Genomic DNA, 18,033 nt, shown 5'->3' on the forward strand with positions numbered 1-18,033 from the left:
TGAACTCAATGCCGCAATCCGTTTTTCATTTTCATCTTTGGATTTTGAAATATTGAAATTTTAAATAAGAGTATTTTAATATTTTATCAAGAAAGCTTGATAACCAAAAACGGATTGCGGCATTGAGTCCAGTATAAAAAAGTAGTTCAAAATGATGGGTCACAACACCACCTTCATATTTAAATTAATTGATCACATTTCAAAATGGCGGATCCAAGATGGCGGCTGGAAAATTTACATCCGTCATAACCAAGTGAAAATATGTCGACAATTAATGGTGGTGTATACTTATCTTTATCTAACACTATTTTGAGATTATGGGCTTATTTTGTTAATGCACAATGTTAAAATGGGCTAAAAATAAAGTTATAAAAACTCCTCATAACTTTAGAACGGATCAAGATTTTTAAAAACGAATTGCGGCATTGTAATCAGCGTAAAATTGTTGTTTGAAATAATGGGTCACAACCCTACCTTTACATTTGAAAAAAAAACTTTGTATCCAATATGGCGGATCCAAGATGGCGGCCAAAAATGTAAACCCAGTCAAAATGAAGTACTTACTACTCAACAATGATCTGACGTGGTCCGGAGATGATATCTTAAGAAATGTAGAAAAAAGTAGGGGGGGAACTCATTTAAAATTCACCCTGTATATTGGCAGATTGCACTGTGAAAATATAATAACAATAATAAAATGATTGGAAAAAATAGCACTATACAATAATAACAAGAATAGCAATGACAAACATAACGAGAATCAACAAGAACAATGAGGTGAAAGTCTAACCCACAGACAATATAATACTTTTACTTATGGTTTCCATTGTCTGTGGTCTAACCAGGTACTTATGCAAATGCAAGAATTGATTTTGAAGCAGATTAATTTAACATGGTAATACGTAACAACAATAAATGTGATGTGGAAAGCGAAAAGGGACCTCTTGACGGCGATGCAAAATTTTCAGTACGGCCGATATACATAAGTAATTACGGGATTCGAACCCGGTACATTCGGATTTTCAGCCCGTCACGCTGTTCACTATATGTACCACCGAGGCCGATGGCTCAGAACTGTATCGTTGCGGTAATGGTGTTCAGGTGTTCCATCAAAGTGACGTCAAACGGCACCTGAGAAATCTTCCGCGTGCCGTTTTGGTGTACGGTGTCATTACTTTAATTCAAGTTCTTTAACCAAGAATAACTAAACAGATCTTTTGTCAGGAAGGAACCGAAAGCTAAACAACAGGGTTGCATAGTTAAAAGCTACGCCTTTTCATGTCAAACAAGAAAGTGGTTAAAATGTAAAAAAAAACCTACCACCTGGTCATTTTTTTAAAATTCTGTATCCTGCTCAGTGTTGCCACTTTTAGGGTAATTACCCTTTTTTAGGGTAATTTACTAGTCTTAGGGTAAAGTTTAGGGTAATGGTAGATTAGGGTAATTTTAGGGTAAAACAAAAAGTTAGTATAACAATGGAAATTTAACCAAAAACATGAAAAAAACTTGAACATTTGGCAAAAAATGTACATTACATATTATTGCCAAACTGTCATTCGATTCAACCGGTTTAAATAAATGCTATGATTCATTTTTCATAATAAGTTAATCGATCTTATCAGTTGTGAATTATATGTTTTAGATTGTATTTGAGTCAATAACACATTATAATAAAATATTAAATATTATTCATTACTTTTTGATATTTAATTATGTGATTGAATTGAATTACACTGGGATTATTTTACGAACTGTGTCAAAAAATTACTGCCATATTTATAGATCAAGGCTTTGATGGTACCGTACTGTATTATAAAGGTATGATTGTCCAAAAAAAAGTATAGGCTAGTAATGGGTCGATCGATACAGTAAAAAATATGATAATTCTTGATTCGATATTTTTCATACATACGATAGAGCGCTGAATATCAACATTTTGTCCTTCTTTCGGGTTGTTTTTGAGAATCGAGTATAATTTTACGTATATTGATTGATATTGAAACCTTATTTAGTTTAATTAAACACCTTATGTAAGATTTATATTATTTTAACAATGTTTTATAGCATTAAACACAAATATTTATGTTTAGGGTAATTTTTAGGGTAACTCAAAGTAGATTTAGGGTAATTTTAGCCTGCCTTTAGGGTAAAATCGCAACAACGAGGTGGCAACACTGATCCTGCTTGATTATGATTAGCCAGTTGGTTGGTGAGCACTTTATTTTTGAGGTTATGGTTTCGGTTTAGTTCGGTTTCTATTCTATATTTATTTCTCTGATTCTGGTTTGTTTTGGGGTTAGGTTGGTTATGGTGTTCTAGTCCTAGGTCCTAGGTGTAATGCGGTGAGCTCTTATTAATATTACTGTAGTTAGTTGCAGGCCGGTTAAAAAATGTGTGACTGTTACCTTAAATTAATCTTTTCCAATTGAAGATTTTTAAAGTTATTGATGGTAATTTAGGCCTATAGTTTATGAACTAGGCTACGATGGTTAGATTTACTAAAGGAAAATTCAATAAAAAAAACAGTGGAGAATCGAAGGTTAAAGGCAAGTCAAACGGGAAACATAGGCCTAGAACTTCTTCAGAAAGTAAAAGAGTGTTTAAACATAAACATGGAGGAAACAAAAGTTACTCAAACCATCCAGGCAAGGGGGTTGAAAGGCAAAGTAAAGAGTTGAACAGGCCTGAGGAACTTCATAGTAGTGATTCAGAACCAGATTCATTCACCCAGCTTGTGTCATGTTTTTCTAACCCCGCTAAAAACGATTTAATTATTAGTGATGAAGAATCTATTTCTGAAGAAGAAATTATTGTAAAAGCGAATGATAGTCCTAGTCTTCATCCTCAGGAAGAGGCTTCAGAAGATGATGAACCATTACAAACAAAGCTGGGTACTGATGATGACTCTGAAGATGAAACAGATGAAGTAAGTTGGCTAGTATATGGGTACAGTTTCTTAACTGGGCTACACACTACTATCGATTGAAAATATCAATTCAATAAGTTAACTTTCATTGGATTTATTTTACACAGAGGATACGCGTCCTGTAACCGGACGTGGATTAGGCGTCTGGCAGTGACGTCACCGGGTTGTGGGGGCCCTGGAACACCATTACCACAACGATACGATATACGGCCATTGGTGTTCGTTGTGAAGTATATAGAGCGCTCGGCTGATAGGCCTATGCAAGAGGTACGGTAACTTACCTGGTTCGAATCCCATCCGAAACCTTAACTTTTTGTCAAAGATTTTGCTTTGAATGCCATTTCTTTAACTGAGTAATTTTCTTTAATTTACCTTAAGGAATTACGTTAATTTTCCTTCATCTTTTGTTAGAATTTTTGGCAATTATAATTTTATTTTTGAACAGAATTTAACCTTCATTCAATTTTTTTTCATTATCAGCAAGTTAGGTTGGTTAGGTTATGACAGTAACTACCGGTACCGGACGCCTAATCGACGTCCGGTTACCGGACGCATAACTTATCCTCTGCGTTTTTTTTTGTACTATAGCCTAACTTAGTGCCTATCAATTACAAAATGAAACTAGGCTTATTATAACCTTTAACCAAACTTGCTGATATAACCTAAAAAAGGCGAATGAAGGTTTACTAACTTAGTCAAATTGATATTTTCAATCGATAGTAGTGTAGGTCCCCCAGTTAGGCTAACTTAAGAAACTGAACCCTAGTATATTGTGTAGTAACATTAACTAGATAAGTTAAGTTAGGCCTGTTCATTGTATTTAGCCTACCGGTAGGGTCTAATGATACTAAACAAAAAACTAGGCCTAATTCTAAATCGTATCAATCTACGCCCGAGAACAAGTTACCGGTAACTTTTAAGTTAATTGGAAATCTCTGAAGGTGGGTTTATTTAAGAGTAGTCTACACACTTTAAGGCACAATCTGTATTAAACCCATTAAATCAGAATTGATCATGATAGAATAATCTAGGTAAAAGTATTTTATTAGTATCAATCAACTCCAAGTAAACAAAAACAATTAACACATGATAATAAACTAAAATGACAATAGTCAGTAGAGCCAACCATTACATCTCCCTCTTTAAAGGTTGAGTTTCTGGGGAGGTTTTATAAGTCGTCTTGATCGGGTTGTTATGTTAGCAGAAGACATTCCAGAGGTGTTTGGAGGAACCGTTGAAAAGTTTGGCATGTCTTCATGATGATCCATCGGACCTCTTGTTAATGGTTGACTGTTACGGTTATCTGTTGAAAAGTTTGTTAAGCACATACCGTTGTCTTCCTCAGATCGATGATCCTTCTGACTACTTGTTGATGGTTGATGGTTGAGGCAATGATCCTTCTGACTATTTGTTGATGCTTGATGGTTGTGGTAACTTTCCTTTTGAATGTTTGGCATTGGTTGTAAGTGAAACCGGTTTCTTCGAACTATGGTTCCTTTGTCCGTCAGTACTTTATAAGATCGTGGTGAGTTTAACTTTTCTACGACTTTTCCTTCACGTTTCAAATCAGATATCCAAACTTTGGTTCCTGGGTTCATATCTGATAAGGGTCGAGCACCATGTCGTCGATCGTAATTTCGTTTGTAATTTTGTCTATAATGATTCTCCTTCTCTCGGAGATGACTGAAGTCTGGCTTGTTCTCCAGATGACATGGTAAGGTAGGCAAATTGTCCCGTAGTCTGCGTCCGTATAATAACTGTGCTGGACTGTAACCGTTGGCCAGTGGAGAGTTCCTGTAAGACAACAAAGCTAAATATGGATCTCCTTTGTTCTTCTTTAGAACAGCTTTTGCAATTTTTACAGCTGCTTCGGCTGAGCCATTGCTCTGATGAAACTGAGGACTGCTTGTTTTGCATAAAAAGTTGTACTCTTTGGCAAATTTTCTGAATTCTGCACTAGTGATGCCAAACTGCGTTCCACTATCTGAGTATAAAACTTCAGGAATACCGTGGCGAGAAAACGTTGACTTGCATTTCTCAATAACTTCAGATGCAGTGAGCGATTGTAGAGTTGCAATCTCAAAATATCTCAAGAACTGATCTGTTATAACAATGAACCATTTGCCATTAAGCTTGAACAAATCCATTGCTGCCTTTTTCCATGGACGTTTTGGAAACTCGGAAGGAATGAGCGGCTCATTTCGATTTTCTCTGTGTTTGATGCATGTTGGGCATGAAGCTACCATCATATTTATATCTGATGCCATTCCTGGCCACCATAAACTGAATCTAGCCTTTTCTCGACATTTGGTGGCTCCTAGATGACCGACGTGTATTCTATGAAGCATTTCTTGACAAAGACTTGATGGTACTATTATTCTAGAATTGCGTAAAAGTAAGTTGTCCATCAGTGATATCTCATCTTTAACCGAGAAGTAGGGGACTAGTTGAGATGGAAGTTGTGATTTTTCTGGCCATCCAGTATGACAGTATACTGCAATCTTTCTGAAGATGGGATCTGCTTGCTGAGCTTCCCGTAACCTGTTTATGTTTTCATCAGTCGTAGGTATGTTTTCAACCACATTTTGAACAAAAGCTTCAATTTCTTCTTCCATGTCATATGTTTCCTTGCTTGGAATGGGGCATCTTGAAAGACAGTCTGCTGGTGCAAGGTGTTTTCCAGGCGTATATGTCACTGAATATGAGTATCTCATCATGCGAAGCCTCATTCGCTGTAAGCGAGGTGTAATGTCATCCAAATTCTTAGATGATAAGATTTTTACAAGTGGCTTGTGATCCGTTTCAATTACAATCTCTCGACCAATTATATAGTCTCTGAGCTTGTCACAAGCCCATGTGATTGCCAGGGCTTCACGTTCAATATTTGAATATGATTTTTCAGCTTCTGTAAGTGACCTTGAAATGTAAGAAACAGGTCTGAATTTACCATCATGATGTTTCTGAAGAAGCAATCCGCCGAGACCATAAGAAGAAGCGTCTGCTGACACAAGAGTTGGTAAGCGAGGGTCGTAAAATGCTAGTTGGGGTGCTGAGGTCAGAAGTTTTTTTATACTTTCAAACGCATGTTGTTGTTGTTCTCCCCAAAACCATTCATTTTTCTCTTTAAGTAGATCATGGATTGGTTTTAGTATTTCTGATCGATTTGGTATGTATTTACCACAAAAATTAATCATTCCTAAGAAGCGTTGTACTTCTTTTATATCAGATGGAGGTTTCATCTCAAGAATGGCTTTGACTCTTTCATGGCTGATTTGAACCCCTCGGGATGAAAGGTGATGTCCTAAGAATTGTACTTCTGGCTGAGAAAATACATATTTGTCTTTATTCAATGTAATTCCAGCATTTCTGAGTTTATTTAAAACTTCATTTAAGATCAAGTCATGTTCCTCTTGACTGGAACCCCATACAAGTATGGCATCGATGTGAGCTAAACAGTTTCGTTGAGATCCTAAGGTTTCTTGAATTCGTTTCTGGAAATACTCGGGAGCACTTGTGATACCAAATGGAAGAACTTTGAATTTGTATCGGCCCCAAGGAGTTAAAAACGTGGTGAGATCTTGAGATTCTTCTGCAAGAGCTATTTGCCAAAACCCATGGTTGGCATCCAGTTTGGAAAAGACTTTGGCATCTTTTATTCGAGCCATCGTATAATCAATGCCCCAAATAGGATGAGTTTGTCGAAACACATTCTTATTAAGCATAGTAAGGTCCACACATATTCGAACCTGAGTTCTATCTTTCTTAGGCACCACGACCATAGGTGCGCACCAAGAAGTAGCGTGATCAACGGGTGTTATAACGTCCATATTCACCATATTTTCAATCTCCTTCTTTGTTTTTTCCCAAAGAGGTACTGGAATCCGTCGAGGAACTGATATCGCATAAGGTTTTGCATCATTTTTAAGTTCAATTTCGTAGCTCCCCTTCATTTTTCCTAGACCACTGAAAAGGTCAGGAAAGTTTTTGATCCAATCATTAGCAGATTTGTTGAAATTAGTTTTCGATACCTCACGAATAACCGGTATTATTTTTAGTTTTTCTATTGCTGGTTTGCCAAGTAGTGGTGTTGTGCATTTGTCAGCCACATACATTTTTTCCATACACGATTGTCCTTTGTAAGAGAGTTTTGCAGTGATTGTGCCAAGAACAGAAAGAGGCGATCCTCCAGCCGCACTTAAAGTTCTCTGGGTAGGCTGGACTGCAATTTTTTTGCTTAGCTTTATGTTGGATGGTATTACTGTCACGTCAGCTCCTGTGTCGATTTTGAACTTGACAGTGTCTTCATTAAGTCTTACATTTATTGTCCAGGGATCATTTTTTGTTTTACTAGAATACACACACCCAATGAATTTTTTCGATGGGTCTGGTTCATTAGCGATTTGGGTAAAGTCATCTGAACGATCCAAGTCTATTTCTCGAACATTGTTTTGAAGACAACAGTGTGAAAAGTGGCCATTTCGCTTGCACCTAGAACATTTGCGATCTTTTGCTGGACACAGACCTCTTTGATGAGAAGGGGTTGAACCACACCAAATACAAGAGTTGGGATAGCTCTTGACATTTGAGCTTGAATACGTTAATCTCCCTTGATCCCTATTTTCTCTTTTGGATGAATGTATTGCATTATCATATCTAGCACGTTGATTTTTATTTACAGCTTCGATTGATGGGAGGGTCAATTCTTCTTTTTGTCGTTTCAATTCTTCTGATTTGCGAAGTGAAGTTATTGCAGATTCCAATGTAACTTTATTTTCTAATTGTAGTTTATCACTCAAATCTTGATCACGCATACCAATAATAATGACCATTAATAACATTTCATCTTCAAGCGTTCCCCATTCACAGGTACGAGCAAGAGAATATAAATCTGTCACAAAATCTTCTGCAGTTTCTGTTAGTCCTTGTTTTCTACGTAGAAATTTGGCTCTTTCATAAATAATATTCTTCTTTGGATTGAAGTGCCCATCAAATTTGTCCATGACTGTTTTATACTTTGTTTCTTCGTTGGTCATTTTGAAGGATGAGAATATTTCTTCTGATTTTGGGCCCATTGCATATATGAGTGTACTCACTTGTTTTTCTTCAGATGATTGATCCAAATCACTAATTGTTCTAAATCTTTCGAAACGTTTTTTCCATGGTGACCATTCCGCTGGTTGGAAGGAAAAAAGTTCAGGCATTCTTACTTGTGTATGAGCCATGATAAACTTTTTTGATAATGGTAGATACCACAAAAGTTGTTGATATGTTTGTATAGGTAAAAAAGTTAAATTTCAGTGTCAGTATATTAATTAATACATAAATAGTTGAAACAACCAAAGCCTTTGGTTACCCCAAACTATGCAAATACCGACTGCGCCATGTATTAAACCCATTAAATCAGAATTGATCATGATAGAATAATCTAGGTAAAAGTATTTTATTAGTATCAATCAACTCCAAGTAAACAAAAACAATTAACACATGATAATAAACTAAAATGACAATAGTCAGTAGAGCCAACCATTACACAATCTGACCGATCAAAACACTCTGTATTAATGCTAGATTCAGAAAATAATATATTCTTATTATTACGTACCTTGGCAGTCCTCATGTGCTTACAAACAACCTACAATAACACTAAGGAGTTGTTCCAAAACACAAAAACTGTTATAAAATCTGAGTGAATTACAGGACACGCACCAAACTTTTTCTCAATATTGCCACTAACAAGTATTTTTTATGTAGCCTACTGACTACGCCGCACGAGCACTGTAGTCACTCTATTTTGTTTTAAAATCGAGGTGGTAATGTACGATTTAGGAGACGGTACCTAGTCCTACAATTTTGGCAACTCTCCTCTACAGAGAGGTACTTAAATACTTTATTCTGAAATGGCGACCATACTAATGTCTAGGTTTTTTTTGCCAAGTAACTTATGGATGGAGTTGTGTGTAGGATGGTAGATTTCTAGATCACCCAGTATTCTACTTGTTTGTTATCGTGCTTTGTGTGATGTGGTATGTGGGTGTGAGAAGGGACCTAAAAATGGCTGTTGGACAGTCTCAAATCATGGAATGCTGTTTCTGCTATCCTCCACAGGAGCTAATAGAGAAGAGAGCTATACAATTTTTACAGGCCAGCGCAGCTGAACCCAGTGAAGTAGCGCGGCTGGAATTCCATCTTAAGTATTCTAAACAAGTATAATAAACATTGTTTTTAAAAGGGCTTCCATTGCCACACCAATAGGTTCTAAGAGTGCATGAGAGAGTCATGTTCACAATAGGGGGAATAGACCTATCTTTACACCCTGACGGTAAATAGGCTAATGGCCTTGATCATAGAACTGATAAAACATTGAGTGCAGTTAAAATGTCAGTAAACTACCTATAGTCGAATGGATTACAAAATAGGACCGAAACCAGTTTCAGTCAGGTGGGGTGAGGGCAAGCGGCATCCAATCAGCTTTCAGAAAACCGTCCACTGTTGCCAAGTTGTGTTGTGCCTTGCACTCGGTCTTTGCCCGACAGCCGACCTGTGCGTTTCGAGCATATACTCTTCTTTTGTCAAGAAATTGCCTTAAAGAGTGCTTATAATTCGAAACAGGCTAGTAACAAAGCTACACAAGGCATCTCACTCCATTCTACACTCATACTTCACTCATATTAAGGTTAAAATACGCTCATAGGTGGCGTCCCCATCTCCAATAGTCTTTGTCGAATGTAATTCCACTAAATCTTGAACGGCTTCATCTCGATAAGTATTCCCATCTAACTTATGGCTATGGCATGAAAATTACAGTCCTTACTTAGAAGATTAAGCTCTTGTAGATACTTGTCCAGGTGTTCCTTTTCTTATGCTTGCGGTTTGCTAGCATGTGTCGAGCATAAATTTCATTCTTCTTAGGATTATAAATAGTTAATGTCAACTCATAACATACATTGAATGTCTTGCGACTAATACAAAATAATCATATAATACTGGAATTTTGATTCAACATGGTTGCAAAAATAATATTAGGCCTATAGGCTAGGCTTGTCCAAACAAACAAAGTTTTTTAAGCATTTTTGGGAGCAGAAAGTATTTAATTACCGTAACTTAAAGTAAAAAAAATACTTCTAGATATATTCGCCTATTGGGTATGATGATGCTTGGTGTGTCCAATCGAAATCGATTGTAAAACCACTTACGGTACCATATTTTATATGTAGGCCTATTTAACGTCTTGTGAGTCAACAGTGTAAATATTGATTTCATGTGTTTTAAGAAGTGTTTTTTGTACTTTCAAGTAATTTAATAACACATACGATGCCAAAGCCACCTCTGACACAAGGTCTGGTGTGTAGCAACGTCGCAATGACATGTTATGGCCTCTTTTATGCACGACGTTTTCCGTCGGGCGAAATCTATTGGGCTGGAGAGTGTTTTAACATGTGATCAAATGGGACCCTTTTATGTACGACGGAATCTCCATCATTTTTCAGCGTTCCGTCGGTAGTGCCGGGCGGAGGACTCACACTCTGCCAAGTTTCGGCATTTCGTCGGGGCTAGAGAGGTAATTGGGGAAAAAATTACTGGGTGAGATTTACATTTTTGTTTAAATCCGCGGAATAATACAACCTTATTGTTTCGTAGAAATAATATGACTTTTGTATTCCCGGGACTGACACGGGAATTTTTGTATCAAAGGTATCACCCGGGTTTGATATGGGAATTTTTGTACAAAAAGGAATCACCATCACATTAGCAACCCCACAGTACTGCCAACACTGTCATTGCTGCCAACCCTACGACTTTCATTCACCAGGTGTACAGCCCACCTCCGTCGCCGTCGTCTACTTTTCTTTACGTACAAATAGGTATTATCCAATAAATGAGGATCCATCTTGGGTCAAATGAACAAAGTTGGCAGCACTGACATCCCCTACCACATTAGGAATAATAGAAATGACATAAACATTTCCTATACTGTCCAGTATAAATTACCAACAGCTGTAAAACAATTTAACTGCTTTAACTTATTGTGGTAAAATATCAGAGCAAACCTAAATTATCACAGACACTAGCTTAACTTTAGGTTCCAAGGTGTCATTCTGTTAACCAGTTAGGCATACAGTTCAGGTACTTGACTTGCTTCACAACGGCACTAGCCTAACTTACTTCGGCGGTTATTTTCCTATTAAAAAATGTACTAAACTGGTTGAGTCTGCTGAATGGAAAATCTTTGTAAAGTAAGCTACTTGTCATCCTTCTATATTTTGGGCCAAAATCATGACTTAAGTTTTCTCTAAATTTAAGTAAGTTTAGAGTAAGTTTAGTCTAAACTGGTTTAAGAAAGATTGCTGTAGTTGGATTATATACAGGACAAAAGCCAATATCCTATCCTGATACAGACCAGACTGGTATTTATACTCCGTGCAAGATAACTTTTCACTTGGGACTTGCACAACTTGGCAACGCTGCAGGGCTCGCTACCCCATCCTATACCTGTCACATATCGAGCCAAAGCGACAAGAAGTGGGCGCTCGCCTCGGCGGTGCGACGTTGCCGATACAAAATTCACACGGAACACCAAAAATCCCAAGTGCAAAGTTATCGCGCGCGGACTATAGTCTTGTAGTTTGGGCTTAGTTTTAATAATTGACAGATATTTTTTTCTTTTTGTACAGTATTACAGTAGAGTCCCGTTAGTCCGAAATGGTTGGGACCAAGACCAAGACAAAAAAAAATTTAAAAAAACAAAAAACTTTTAATCCGAAATATTTGGTAATCCGAAATGGGCCCGGATTACCGAATATTTCGGATTAAAAGTTTATTTTTTTTTATTTTTTTTTTGTCTTACTACTTTTTTTTGGCGCAGGCACGAGCCCGGGATTGTTTTTCACATTACTTAAGGCTAGACCTATTGGCTGCAGCATTATCACTTAATAAAATCCATTTGTGATTTGGCGGACGAAAATGTAAAATGTTACAGTAATAACAATAAATGGTATCAGCATTCTGACACATACTTTCTCCCATAAGTTTGTCAACAACCGTTACAGTAATAACAAAAATGGTGAAATATTTACTAAAATACTCTACAAAAAAAGTCTATCTCGCCCAGCCGCTACAGAATACTTTGACGAGGTACAGCTAACTGTGTCAAAAGTTTAATAAAAAAAATGCAAAAAAAATTCCAAAATTTTTTTTTATAAAAAAAAATATAATTTTTGGTTTCGGATTACCGAAGTTCGGATTATCGGGACTCCACTGTACTATTATATTTTTAAAGTTTTAATAATTGTAATTGGTTTTATCAAATATAACAGTTTAGTATTAGTTTTATAAATATTGACCGAACTCCTATCTATGTACATTGTACCGGTACTACAAAAGATGTTATGAGTTAATAAAGAATTTGAATTTGTATAGATCGTAATCGTCTCCCGCGATCCTGTAGACATCGTAATAGTCTCCCATGGTCGTGAAGACATCGTAATCGTCTCCCGCTGTCGTGTAGACATCATAATCGTCTCCCTCGGTTGTGAAGACATCGCAATCGTATGTCGCTGTTGGGAAGACATCGTAGTCGTCTCCCGTGGTCGTGAAGACATTGTCATCGTCTCCTGCGGTCGTGAAGACATCGTAGGCTAATCGTCTCCTGTGGTCGAGAAGACATCGTAATCGTCTCCCGCCGTAGTGAAGACATCGTAATCGTCTCCCGCTGTCGTGAAGATATCGTAATCGTCTCCCTCGGTTGTGAAGACATCGCAATCATATGTCGCTGTTGGGAAGACATTGTTGTCGTCTCCCGTGGTCGTGAAGACATTGTCATCGTCTCCTGCGGTCGTGAAGACATCGTAGGCTAATCGTCTCCTGTGGTCGTGAAGACATCGTAATCGTCTCCCGCGGTAGTGAAGACATCGTAATCGTCTCCGTTGTGTGGACATTATCTTCGTCTTCTGTGATCACGGCAGTATTCAGATAATCCTTCGCGACTCTGTAGATCTTATTATCGTATTGCACGATCGCGGTAAAATCATGATCATATCCCGCTGTCGTTTAGACATAATCATCGTCTCATGCAATGGCGGCAATATTCAGCTCATCCTTCGCGGCTCTGTAGATCTCATTATCTTACTGTGCGACCGCGGTAAAATCATGATTATATCCCGCGGTCGTTTGGAAATTATCATCGTCTCAAGCGATCGCGGCAAAGTTCTGATCACCCCTCACGGCCTTGTGGAGACATATTATTGTCTCCCGCGGTCACAGAAATGTCACTGTTGTCATGCGCCATCGCGGTAAATTGACAATTCCCAGTTCAAAAAAATTCACGCTTAATCCCCGGATTTCCCGGTTGGTGGTCACCCTGTTATTATATATTGCAAAGGGGCGCTATTATTTTTGTTGTGCCTAGGGCGCTGACATAGTCAAAAACGGGCCTGCCCTCTCCACATTATGTACATAACGAATCACAATACATATGTTCAGGCTTATTAACACATCAACAGCTCTTCAAAAACACATATTCCCTTTGCAGATTCGTCAACATAAATAAAAATTAAACACAAGAACATTTTAATATTAATTTGAACAAAATTTAAAGTTATGACTCCTACTGCATTTGAACCCCCCCCCCCCCACACACACCCTTTAAACACTCTTAGGAAGTTTTTTTTTATTTATACTGACATCTCTGAATCAATAAATAATTCTCTTTTTAGCCTAACTAATTAACAATGTTTTTTTAGGTTACAAGTGTTCTGTCATGCGACCCTTTTGATAATCATATTCAATATGATTTAAGCGATGAACTCTTTAAAAGTGTATCTTCGACTCCTCAAATTGTTGAAGAAACTGTCAAATGTTGGCCTGTGTTGGGGCAGTTGAAAATTACCCTACCAAAAGCTGGGTCTGAAGAATCACAAGCCAAGAAAAAAATTAGAATTGATGGAGATGTCCACTTTGCTAAAGAAGGTAGTGTGCCTCAAAGAGTTGACAAATTCTCTCTGAATGAGTGTAAACAATTATTCGTCAAGTCACAAATTCACAGCAACATCCATAAAGCTAATAACAAGTGTGCTAATGTGACAGTCACTGAGGATGACCAATTGACTGCTTTGCAAAAGGAACTATTTTCAATTGTCAACAATTATCAAGACTTATACTTTCCAGAACGAACATTAGATAATGGTGAGGAAGTTCGATTCATTTATTGTTTACATGCAATAAATCATGTTTTGAAAACAAGACTAAAAGTTGTGCATCACAACTCTAGATTAGCAACTAAACAGGACTCTAGAGTGGATGTTCCTGATGACTTCAGAGATCAAGGATTGATAAGGCCCAAGGTTTTGATACTTGTTCCCTTTAGAAACTCTGCTCTCAAGTAAGTATAGTAATAATGATTACTGTTACTACTCTTTTACTGTCCATATTCTTTTTATATCACGTTTTCTGTCCGTTCATCAATTGCTGCAAGTGTTATCGCCATCTTTGAATTATTTTTTAATACTATTGCTTTGGCTTGTATTATTTGTCCCTTTATGGACTATCCAGTGATCTCATTTGGCAGAACCATATAAACTAGGTGGCGTTTGCAGACGCGTCCACAAAATTGAGTCATCAAGCCATTAGCCATAATGCCATCAGCCCTCACCATAAAGCTTCAAAATTATGTTTACAGTACCTACAAATTCAAATAGACAAAAGATTGTGTAGAGATAACTTTAATTGATTGGTCAATTAATTTCAATGAATGTGAACTTCTTAAACTAAAACTCGAAAGTCTTTAAAACAGTGGTTCCAAACGTTTATCTTCAACCAGTTTCTTTTTCAGACGTTCTTTTGGAAATCCTGGGTCGAAAAGCAGCCCATATATAGTTCGGACGGGCTCAATGCAACATAAGTCAACCCAGCACTGAATTCTCTTGGTCCAATATCAACAACTGCTTGGTTCAGGGTCATGACTTGGAATTTGTGAAAGACAGAATGATGTCAATGAAAATGGTTTTCGGGTACACTTAATGCCCCACTTAATGTTTAACAAATTTAGTAACAATAGGGATGATCGGTACCACATTATTATATAACGTTGGTTCTCTATGATTCAACTAATACCAGTCCATGTTTTAGCCCCTGAGCTGAATAATAACTAAAATAGGCTTTACCTTCCTCAATGCAGCTCAAAATGTTGGTGTAACTATTATACGGCCGTTTCAGCATTACAATGCCATCGTCAGACTACAAAATCTCAGCTGAAGTGGTTTCGTTGAAGTTAAAACACATAACACACACGACGAATACATTTAAACAATTTACAAAAACTATCAGTCCTGTCGTACTAACTGCAACGGTTGACATGTTCCTGTTCCGAGCAAAACGCCGACTGGAGGGACTGTCCCTCCAGTAACACTTGTGACTGTGGCAAAGACTCTTGATTTCTGCCGATCGCTTCCAACTTATGAAGATTGCTCAATAATTTTATTGACGTACAATAACCTCCGATTTGAACATTTTTTTTTAATTTTTATTTTTAAGAGGGGGGGGGGTTGGTTAACCAGGAAGTTTTATTAAGCGGCACTCTACTGTACTGAAGTATTAGGGATTATGTATAGCTACTACTGTCAGGCTCGGTTCACATAAACAATTATGAAATAGGGAAAAAGCCAAGCTTCACAGCCACATTTGATGGTGCATTTTAATTTTTAATTATCTCTCAAACGAGACGCGCATTATGAATATCTGATGGCTTTTAAGTTGATTGTTAGATAAAATAGGTTATATTTACTAGTGCTCCATCACATAGGGCTGAAGCTTGAACCAAGTTCAGGTTAGGGTAGGTAATGCAATAATCTCTTAACTATAGAAACAAATAATACATCAGCTGTTTAGCTGATCATAAAGACTTGGCCAATTGCCCATGACAAATGACTCATTTCACTATATATTTGATTTTAATACAACAATTAGCACAGCTGATCTATACAGGTGGAATATAATATACTCCCGTATCCACCCAGAAGTCAATAATAGTACCTCATACGTATTTAGTTCTCCTTGAAAAGTACACATTTAAAAGTGGTTGTGGAATTATTCTTGTTAATCTTGTATTTTAACATTTTTAGGGTTGTTGAAATGTTAGCTTCTTTGCTCCTAGAAGAAGGAAACAACAATATACTGAATAAAAAACGTTTCTATGAAGAATTCAACTCTGGAGAGATAGCCATGCCACGGAGAAATCCAAAGCCTGAGGATTATGAAAAAACCTTTGCTGGGGACACTGATGATAATTTCAAAATAGGAATCTCAGTTACCAAGAAAAGTTTGAAGGCAAGAGTCAATTTTAATCAAATATATTTAGAGGTTTTTGTAAGACAAGGTTCGGTTTACATTTTTCCTTTCCAATTCATGTTTTAGATCTTTTACATGTCCTGTAGAGGTGATAATTTCGTTTTCTAGGGGGAGGTGAACGTTGTTGAAGTGATATCTTTTTGAATCACTAGGTCATTTGTTTCTTAATGAGAATTAAAATTTGTTATGTACTTGAATTGCTCCATGACTTGTTGAGATTACGCATCTTACTGTTCTTTTGTTGCTTTGCAGCTGTATGCTGATTTTTACTCAGCCGACATCATTATTGCCTCTCCACTAGGACTCAGAGTCATTGTAGGAGCTGAAGGTCAAGCTGATAGAGACTATGACTTCCTGGCGTCTATAGAACTGCTAGTTCTGGACCAAGCCGAAGTCATCTTCATGCAGGTAAGTCATATATTTGACACCTTTGGGATAAGCCTATGGCCACCTCCAATAAAGGACAATTTGAGACAAATTGCAAAGCCGCAGTCCCTGCCTACTGTTTGAGTGTTTTTGGTATTTTAGACTGAAATTCTCAATTGTGTTTTTAATACTGCGCTGCCAGAAACGGTACGTGTTTTGTATCGAGGTGTATTAACTATGTAAGTGTAATAAAAAGTTGTGTCCAAGTGTGATAGCTTTTTCCAGTTGGGATCCTCTCTTCGTATAGATAATTTCCATTAAAGAAATTTTGATTGAAAACAACCTAAATAAGTGCAGAGGAGTCGAGTCACTTTTAGATTAACATAACCTTTATAACAAATTTCCCATAAAGGGAATAGTTTGATCAAATTTGGAAATTTTTTTTATTACATACTGTACTTAACATTTCACAAAAAAAAAAAAAAAAAAAAAAACTATTATCTTCTCTTAAGTAGCAAACCTATGTACTTGTTCAACTAATGTTATTTATTTAAATAGTGAATAAATCTGACATTTTTAAGGAAATATTTGAGTGAAAATACAATCAGGCAGATGAAAATTTGCGCGAAGTCTGTGGGTTTGTGCAGCAGAGATTTTTAATCCTAGTGCTGTTTTGCCAAAACTATTCCCCAACTTGCTAGCTTTTCCAAGCGGTCCAACTGTAAAACAGGCAGATTCTGAAGGACGCTCTTAATTTTTCATTGAAAGTTGTGTAAAAACACTGCTTTCAAAAATATTCTGAAATAAGTGTGCACCCTTTTAATTTTGTTATTGATTTAGTTTAGTTATGGTTCCTTTGAAACTGGTTAAACTCTGGCTTGCGAGGTAAAGTTACGTGAGAGTTAATAAGCTCAATCAATTTATTTTTATTTTTATTTAATGAACATTGCTTTGTAGTAAAATATTGCTTTAACAGACTGATTTAAACACCTTCTAATTGGAGAGGAGTACACAATAAGGTATGATAAGTTGACTTTTCTCAGCCTATAGGTTGAATTTATTATTATAATATTTTGTATTCCAGAGTTTTTGGTACCATCACCTTCTTGGTCCCATAAGTATCAGATTATCAAGGGTCAGCTGTAATTTATCCTTGTTTTCTGTTGGTAGAACTGGGATCATCTTCTCCACATCTGGGATCATCTACATATGCAGCCCAAAGATAGCCATGGAACAAATTTCGCCAGGGTAAGTGTTAAGGACTTTGGGTTTTACAGTATCAGTTTCATACCATATTTGTTTGAATATTTACCTAGCTTAAAGGCCAAGCCTAATGTGTTAAACTGGGTAAGGCCCCTTTTACACAGTGTGTGTTTTCTTTTTTTTTTGCTTTGCAAACA

General features: G+C 36.9%; 1 protein-coding gene across 1 annotated transcript in view; it reads left to right on the forward strand.

The window, feature by feature from the left end:
- Positions 1 to 2,230: 2,230 nt before the first annotated feature.
- The window catches only part of LOC128987124 (U3 small nucleolar RNA-associated protein 25 homolog), a 30,321-nt gene continuing 14,518 nt past the window's right edge, over positions 2,231 to 18,033 (forward strand). The window contains exons 1-5 of the mRNA XM_054407840.1: positions 2,231 to 2,926; positions 13,666 to 14,303; positions 16,042 to 16,246; positions 16,520 to 16,675; positions 17,804 to 17,881. Coding sequence (XP_054263815.1) covers positions 2,486 to 2,926; positions 13,666 to 14,303; positions 16,042 to 16,246; positions 16,520 to 16,675; positions 17,804 to 17,881 — 1,518 coding nt within the window. The 5' untranslated portion in view covers positions 2,231 to 2,485. The remainder of the gene's footprint in view (positions 2,927 to 13,665; positions 14,304 to 16,041; positions 16,247 to 16,519; positions 16,676 to 17,803; positions 17,882 to 18,033) is intronic.

The sequence above is a fragment of the Macrosteles quadrilineatus genome, unplaced genomic scaffold, assembly GCF_028750875.1.
Source record: "Macrosteles quadrilineatus isolate MER2022 unplaced genomic scaffold, UCM_ALF_1.0 Scaffold_2__2_contigs__length_208266976, whole genome shotgun sequence".
Classification (NCBI taxonomy): domain Eukaryota; kingdom Metazoa; phylum Arthropoda; class Insecta; order Hemiptera; family Cicadellidae; genus Macrosteles; species Macrosteles quadrilineatus.